At 43.2% G+C, this 8,570-nt stretch overlaps 1 protein-coding gene across 1 annotated transcript in view; it reads right to left on the bottom strand.

Moving 5' to 3' along the window:
- LOC108573827 overlaps window positions 1–8,570 on the bottom strand; it is a 102,430-nt gene that overhangs the window by 13,308 nt on the left and 80,552 nt on the right. Inside the window, 5 exon segments of the mRNA XM_017936304.1 lie at window positions 1,192–1,354; window positions 2,024–2,095; window positions 2,653–2,887; window positions 3,360–3,455; window positions 7,334–7,432. Coding sequence (XP_017791793.1) covers window positions 1,192–1,354; window positions 2,024–2,095; window positions 2,653–2,887; window positions 3,360–3,455; window positions 7,334–7,432 — 665 coding nt within the window.

Raw genomic sequence — 8,570 nt, 5'->3', positions numbered from 1 at the left:
GCAAATTCATTATTCCACCGGTGGTCTGCATATTTTCACGTGTGTCTGATATTCGATCGAAATTGAAACGTTTAAAGGGTATTTTTAACACACCTGCTAGGTGTAACGTGACCTGAGATCGTTGCGAGGACAACAGTCCCTATTAACTCTTTGCAATCGAGCGGCGACTGAGAAGCGACACTGAACAATTGTCACTTGGTAAGTAATAGGTGTACAAATTAACTCGTGGCCCTTGCGATTAATCAGCTGTAACTTTACTTTGAACTGAATCTTCTTTCCCGCTGTGTTAGAGCTCTGAAGTTGCTTCTATTAGCAAAACAAAACACTATCGGACTCGATGTGACTAATGACATAACCTAAAAAACAGTGGAGAACACTGTGTCGTTGGATAAACAGCACATTAGACACCGTATCCTTTTTGCATTTCAACTTAAAAAAAGTGCTCTTGAAGCGACAGGTCTTTGGGATGGGAGACTTAGCTCCATCAGACTATTATCTCCTTTCGTTCACTTCAGCACCATCTAACCGATTCAAAATTCCAAACACACGAGGATGTCGATAATAGCATTGCTGATTTTACACGTTCGAAACCGCCATCATTTTTTCGAAAGGGAATTCGCCAACTGCCTGTAACCCACAGCAAATAGCAAACCCACGAATTAATTTGTAAACCTAATAATTAATCAAGACGGACAGCAGATCTATGAAAAATTCACCATAGTGAAACAGAGAACGCGTTAAACATCAAAGTAAAATAGCACAGTGTATTTCTACGTTAGTCTAAAAAAAATTTCAAAGAAGATCCAATTCGCGACCTTTCCTACATCACCTTCGAGTGCAAAGGGTTAAATAGGTGTAATTAGACAGAATAGGCAACGATGTCTCGTCGAAGGATGAAAATGATAAACGACGGGAAAATTGCCGAAGCAAGAGACCTGAACGGACAAAACAATGAGTATTCCGAGGGGGAAAGAAACATCGAGTACAGAGTTCTCGTTGTGCCCGTCTCGTGGAAACGAATCTGTGTCACGGCTGAGAACCATCTCCTCGACGACCCACGTCGCCTTCGTATATGGCCGACGGTGAACCAGAGGAGGCGACAGAGACAGAGAAGCGAGACAAGCAGGATCGAACGAGACGAGAAAATATGTAGGTGAGTCCGGCCGAAAACGAAGCAGTGAGATTACTCACTTGGCGAGCTTGCTCAGGATACTTGGAGACCTCTTCACAGCGATCTGCGACGGCGACCTTTCGATCTCGTTCGTCTCAGTGCCGGCCTTCTCGAACACTTGGAACCGTGATTTCACGTTCAGGCTCGACAACTCGGCGAGGCCCAGGTCCGGTTTGTCTGACGCTGCAAAACGAACATCAGACCGTTTTTCCCTTCAAAACTCCACGCTTCTTCTCGCATAGGAGATGTTTAATCGTGAGATTTTCACGTAGGACAGACTGATGCCACGCTGTTTGGTTATGCATTTCTAAATGGTCCGACAGCCGCGACTCGGCGGGAATTTCTAGCCAAAGCCGTGATAAAATCGTTTCAGTTCGCTCTAAAGAGGTTTTTACTGGGCGCGAGTTAGTCGATAAATCGACAATCCCGTGTCCGTTGTGTCTGGTTTAAAAAGAAAAGATTCCTTCGAGATAGGCGGTGTGTTTCAGGAAGATGGTAAATAGAAAGACAGAATATCTTGTGTCATACATAATCACGTCACCACACGGACTCGAAATTGTCATGATAAGTCGTCATGCAACGATGATTGTCCATCTGACTACACAGCATCCTTATTGCTTATAATACAGATTAAAAATAAAAAGGTAGGAAAACAAACCAATCGATACTTTGTTAAAGAAAAAAACAAAATAGGTAAGATGAATTGGGAATTATACTGATATCAGCAGGTATTAAGTGGGGTGCACTCTGGAAACTGTTAGGCAGCTGTTAGGAGAAACTGTCACTCTAAAAGACGACTTTTGTCAAGAAAATTTCTTCTATTTTTCACACTTCCACCGTCAGACTTATTACCTCTGACCACATCGGGCGGCAGCTCTTTCGGCTCGTTCTCCCGTATGATCAGCTCCGGCTTTCGAGGTCGCACTACGGAGTTCACAAGACATCTCTTTGTCGCATTAACGATCTCTCTGCATTTACGTGTAATTATATAGAGGGGGAAAAGAACGAGGGAGGATGGACAGATATAGGGGAAGGGCAGTAATTTCAGCGACTATAATAAAAGGGGGGCCTGAGCAATGGGTTCTCGTGGTATATTGCTCAGCGTTTATCTCATTCAACGGTTAGGGAATATGGCCTTCGATGAGTTCTCGATTATCGTGTGTACATGTCGTCGTTAGAATTTCTTTGGGAAATTAACAAAAAAGTTCGCTTAAACTTTCGATCTTTCGATGTGTCGCGTCACAGATGATTCCGAGGAAAGGGTTAATAGAGAGAGAGAGAGAGAGAGAAAAAAAAACAGGAACGCGGTGTATTCGAGCGGTTCGTTCGCAGCGGCGATAAGAAAGCGGTGAGAAAGAAAGATTCGCGGAGATTAGAGGCTGAAGGGGCTATTTTAAGGCGAAGATGTCCGCCTACGACGTCTAGCAAGAGAGAGGCCGAGAGGAGCGTGGCGTAAAACGGTTGCGGTGTGATCGACTTACCAGGCTGGTCGGACTCTTCAACCGGTTTCGGTTGGAAGAGTTCCTTGAAGTGTGGCTTACAGTAAAGCGTGCTCTCGTGGCTCTCGTAATTGTCCACGTTAAGCTGCTTGCTACACTGGACGCACCGGAAGCAATTCTTGTGCCAGACCAGACCCTCGGCCTTTGTCTGTTCCATTTGGAAGACGACCTTGCCGCAGCTGCGGCAGTTCGGATTCGTATCGCCATTTTGACCCACCTGTCGTCAAATTTCATTATTTCTGACCCGAAATTCCACGGTCCCTTTAATCCTACGGCTACAGAGTGCTTCCTATTCGAATTTCATCGTTAATTTCTCTTCTGTAGCCGAAGGATCAGAGACTAGTTTCTCTTCCCTTCCGTTTCGATCGAAGTAAACGAGAAACATGTTGAAAACTTGAAATGGATAAAAATTGTGGGAGGTAGAAAAGAATTCTTCAGACCTAATCCCTCAGCCGCGAGTTTCTCCTCGACCAACCATCTCTTTTGTTGCTCCCCGTTTCGCGAATGGAGAACGGCCGAACTGGAACGATCAATTCCGCGCGAACAGCTCGAAACAGAGAGGCCATTTACACGCTCTACGCGGCTGAAGGGTTAAGTACGTCAATCTTAAAGTATCTCGAATATACAGCAAAAGAGACAAAGAGAGAGAGAGAAAGTGAGAGAAATATAGATGGTAGAAGCGCGCTTACGGCGTTCAGCTGCTGTTGCACTTTGCCCGCGTCGATCGAACGCACATGCAGCACCGTCTTCTTGCTGAGAGCGTCGAATTTATTGAAGCTCGACTTCTGCAAACACAAACAGTGCACGCGTCAAACGAGAAGTGCTCAAGGGCCCACCGTACCGTTTTCATCGTCGAGGGAGGGTAACCTCGTTCGATTCGTGTGTGTATATATGTGTACGGTTCTAGCCTGAAGCTTGTTCAGCGTGAGCATGGAAGAAGCGCGTGTCTTTGCCAATTTGTTCGTTATTTTGTCATTCGAGAAAATTTCTAAATCCACTGCCTAGTGCCCACGGTGAACAGTCTGTGTTCGATGAAACAGGGACACTTGACGTATGTAGGTGCACTCTCGAGGAGAATAGATCGGGATTAGGAGAAAACAAAAATCTCTGAAAACGTTGAAACGAAAGCTCGTCTAATCTGTCTTACTTTCGTTTCAATCGATGAGAAAAGAACGAGATAGGATCAAGCGAATCAAGGAATAGAAACAGCGATTCGATCCCACGAATTAGTACCAATCCAAAGATTACAAGCAGATCCAGCGACCATTTGTCGAGCATGATAAAGCGAACGGAACGAAATGAAAGCAGAGCGTGCCAAGCGGAGAGAAGGGAAGCTTTCGACGAGAGGGAGAGTGAAAAATAAGCGGTGTTGCATTCACAGATAAAACTTCGTTATCTGTTATCTCATTCAAGGCGGGGCTTACCTCGAACCTCGGTCGATCCGTGTCCTTACCCTCGCTCGTTAAGTTTGCCAAACTACAGTAGGAAGCCCTCTGTCCCGAAGGTCGGTTTTTCGTGAGTTTTTTCGGTTAGGGTTTCATGCAACCCGCCGCCGGGTAGGGCACACCGTACAAAAAGAAAGAAACATCACGGGCTGCGGGTTAGTGTCGTGGTAAATGGTCGAAGCGATACCTTCATTCTCGAACTCGCGAGGATGCAGCGGTTGCGCTTATGGTACCCCGGCCGCCATCTTGACGGGGTGAATTACTTGTGCCAACACTCTCGAGAGTTTGTCACATTTTCTTTGCGCATTTTCGAGCGATACATTGGCGCACAAAAGTTGGTGGTGAAATGATCCATGATTTTTCGTTGGAAATTCAGTTTTGGTGAGGTTAGCGATAGTGGTTTAATGTTTGTATCGTGGAAGTTTCTTGGGAGATTGGGGAAGTATAGTTCGACTAAGCAACGGTGAAGATTTTGGGAGGAGTTAGAGTGAGGAAGTTGGGGATGGAGGAGAACTTTGGTTTTGTGAATTGAATTCTTTTTTATTATTCAAACGTATTTACTTTAGGAATTTTTTCAAAATGACAGCAGCAAACTTTTGGTGGTAAAATAATTTGATAATTTCTTCATGATGATTCTTTTTTGATGGGGTTAATAGTAGTGGTTCAAAGCTTGTATCGTGGAATCTTCTTGGGAGATTGGGGGAGTATAGTTTGACTAAGCAAAGGTGAAGATTCTGGGAGGAGTCAGGATGACAAAGTGAAGGATGAAGGAGAACTTAGGTTTTGTGACATTTTCTAAGATAAACAGAGGTTAGAAATGAGTTCTTTTTTGTTATCGAAGGGAATATGCTTGTAAATTTCTTTTAAATTTTCCAAGATGGCTGTCAAAGTTTTGATTGAAAAGTGATCTCGTAATTTTCTACTGGAAATTCACATTGGACGGGATTAGGAAAGTATAGTTTGACTAAGCAAAAGTGAAGATTCTGGGAGGAGTCAGGGTGATAAAATGGCGGATGGAGAAGAACTTGGATTTTTCGATTTTTTCAAAGATAAACCAGGGTTGAAAGTGAGTTCTTTTTTACTATTCCAAGGAATATGCTCGCAAATCGTTTTCGAAAGTTCCAAAACGACGATACCATACTTTTGGCGGACAGTGTACACTCTAGCTGTTCACGAGTACACAGGAAATCTAAGTTCGTCGATCTCGCTCGCAAAGCACACAATAAATAGCACTCGACGAGAGTGTTAACTGAATTTCCAGCCGAGGAAAGAATCGTTAATTGATAAGCAAACAGGGGGAACGTTGGAGCGGTGACCGAATTGGCAGAGGGGCACCGTAAAAGGTTGGCGCTCGCCAATTGGCCGATACGAATCTCCGGCAACCGCTGCATCGCGCCACAGAGAGAAAGAAAAAGAGGACGAAGAAGAAGAAGAACGAGAGGGGGCGACGCCAGAGACAGCTGGAATTGTTTCCCGGGGCTTGAGCTTCGGCTCAAGAGTCGCCTTTCTTTTTGGCACCGATCACCTAACCGATGCTTTCTCCGACACGACTCCAATACGTGCCCTGAACTCCTTAGAATCCATGCAAATTCACCTTCCAAACCGTAGATGCTCTATTAACCCTTTAACAGCGTACACACGCAAAATTTCTATCGTACACACTTTCTTTAACACGTTAAGCGCCAAGCCTGTTTTGTCTTCCTTTCCGTTTTTCCGATTTCACCGATATGTTGGCGGCCGGAGATCTGTGTAAGGTCGCGATAAGGCTGCATGTGTTTTAATAATACTCGTTGAAATCTTTTTTTGTTAACAAGTAATATTTAGGCGCGTTCTTTTATGATCTTCAAATTATTTAAAATTTATCAATAGAAGAATATAATTTTTTAAATTGTATATCGTCAGTCAACAGCGACTGACGCGGCCCGAACGAAAAGTATGCTGTCAGTCACCGGCGACTGACATGGCGCTTAACGTGTTAAACGACAAAAAGATATTCTTCTACTCTATGCACATACTGAAATACTGTCGTTACCATAATACCATAATTTATTTATTAAGAGATCGTAATCTAAGGATTGCAATTTTCTAATTTTTACTCATTCTTAATTGCAAACTAAAGAGATCCTATTTCTGTTTGAGAAGTGAACCGAGTTAACAACTTACAGTGTCAAGAATTCAACTCTTTCGATATTTTCCGTAATTGAATTTTTTTAACTTCGTTCCAAGGATCCAGTGAACATTTAAATTTCCCCGCGACACAGAGTGTATCAGTATTGTTACTACATCTGTGTAGAATATTTGTTCAATCTCGTACAACTCAGATACGCTGCTTTGTTAAAGGGTTAACAGGTTCCACGATGAAAATCCGCGGAAAGACTGGAAAGAAGCAAACTGGACTGTACCCGTTTGTGAAATAAGAGTAGCCGAGAGACGATTTCACTGCATTCACCATTCCGCAGCTATGATGCCGAGGAATTATGTCACCCGGCTCGAAATCCGTAACCGGATAACCGATAAACGACGGATACACGCGGCGAAAAACTCGCAAGACCTCGATTCCCGGCCATTGCTGGCTCACAAAGTGGGGCAAATGAGTAGTAGGTTATTATCAAAGCCGGCCCTCCCTTAAATGGAGAGACAGCATTCGCGGCGGCGGCGGTGCCCGACTCAAGAGCAAAACGTTGCCTCTCGAACATTCGCGTACTCGAGCGGATCGTTCACGTGCGTCCACGCTCCGGAAATTCCCTCTGAATCACCCATTCTAATCCCATACAATCATAGAGAAACATAGTAATTTTCTTTCGTTTTTTTTACAAATTTATCGAGTACAGGAACGAGTAATTTATTGGGAAAAAAGTGACTGAAACGGCGAACGATGTAAATACTCGACGTGAAAATTGTCGGTGCGCTAGCCTAACCTAAATTTTCAGCGTTCACCATTTCTGCAGAGTTAAAACAGAGAGAAATGGTAAAAATCTCAACTCCTCAACTGTCCCGAATAAATTTTCCTACTTTCAGACTTGATTGCTTTTCCATCGAATTAGTATCCGTCGTTCCGGAATCCAGCAGTCAGGTAAAAATGCAGGAAACGAATCGAATAAACGACAATATCTTCGAACGCGAGTTCCGAATAGAAAATGATCTTCGAGCCGATTCGAATAACGAGGGAATTCTAGATATCTCTGACGTTGTCCAACAGGTTCACTAAAAGTACTTACGAGGGCCTTGACCGACACCCCGGCGAAGACGAGCGCGTCTTTGGTGAACTTCGAATAACCCTTCTCGCATACTCGCAGATCACCCAGCGACCTTGCTTTCTACGATCGACGGGACCGTCAACGGGAACTCAGATTAGCGGCAAATTTGCGGAGTTTCGCTGAGCTGCGAGCTCTGTTAACCTCCCATTTTCGCCATTTTCGAGAACCGAGAAATTTTACTCCGGCAAATTCTGACATTTCCTAGGAATATCAGAGGTTCTTCATCGAACGGCAACAGAGCTCGCGACTCGATTCTGCGATTAGTAGTAGTAGTAGTATATATGCTGTTATGATAATCAGGATGAATAATTTGGTCGTTCGTTTCGGTTAATCAAAGTATTCCTATTATGCCATACAGATCGCGAAGCAAAATTAACGGAAATCCGATGCAGCTCATGCGGCAATAACTGTTAATAGGGCTGTCATTCCTCTGTTCGAGCAACACATGCTCGCGACTAAAGAAAAAGCTCCAATTGCTCGCAGCAGGAGACTTCATCTCTCTCGATGGCTTTCAAATGGTTTTAATTCGTGTCTCTCTTTGTTTGTTACAATGAACTCGTCGAGATAGAGAGAGTAAAAAACAAATATAAGAGGGGAAAATGTAAGAGTGGTGGTTTTTTTTCTTTCTTTTCTTTCACTTCAGAGAGAGGGAAAAGGACTGAGATTTTGTATTGTCGCGAAATTGAACGCGCGCTTCTCAGGTAGGCTCGTTAACCCTCGACTCGAGAAGGCCGCTCGCGAGTTACGTCCTGAATCATCTTTTCAAATTACAGACACCGTCTTCTCTCGTTCAGTCTCGTTTTCCTTCGTCGTCGTTCCATCTCGCGAAGATGGACAATACGACGGAGGAAACAGCTGGCGAGTGCTTTCTTTTAACCCTTTAGATACGGCTGGGCTTGCCGCGGAGTTTGAATAAACGATATTAGTGTCGCGATCGGTGTATGAGTTGTAATATTCTTCTTTATCTCCGTTTAAATATTCAAGAATCTAAAAATTTAATAATTCAAGAATCTAAATATTTAAGAATCTAAAAATTTAAGAATTAAAAGATTTGAGAATCTAAATATTTAAGAATCTAAAAATTTAAGAATTAAAAGATTTGAGAATCTAAATATTTAAGAATCTAAAAATTTAGTAATTTAAGAATTCGAGAATCTAAATATTTAAGAATCTAAAAATTGAATAGTCTAAAAATTTA

The sequence above is a fragment of the Habropoda laboriosa genome, unplaced genomic scaffold, assembly GCF_001263275.1.
Source record: "Habropoda laboriosa isolate 0110345459 unplaced genomic scaffold, ASM126327v1 scaffold111, whole genome shotgun sequence".
NCBI lineage: Eukaryota > Metazoa > Arthropoda > Insecta > Hymenoptera > Apidae > Habropoda > Habropoda laboriosa.
Note: the sequence above shows the minus strand (reverse complement) of the source record. Positions and strands in the feature narration are given on the sequence as shown.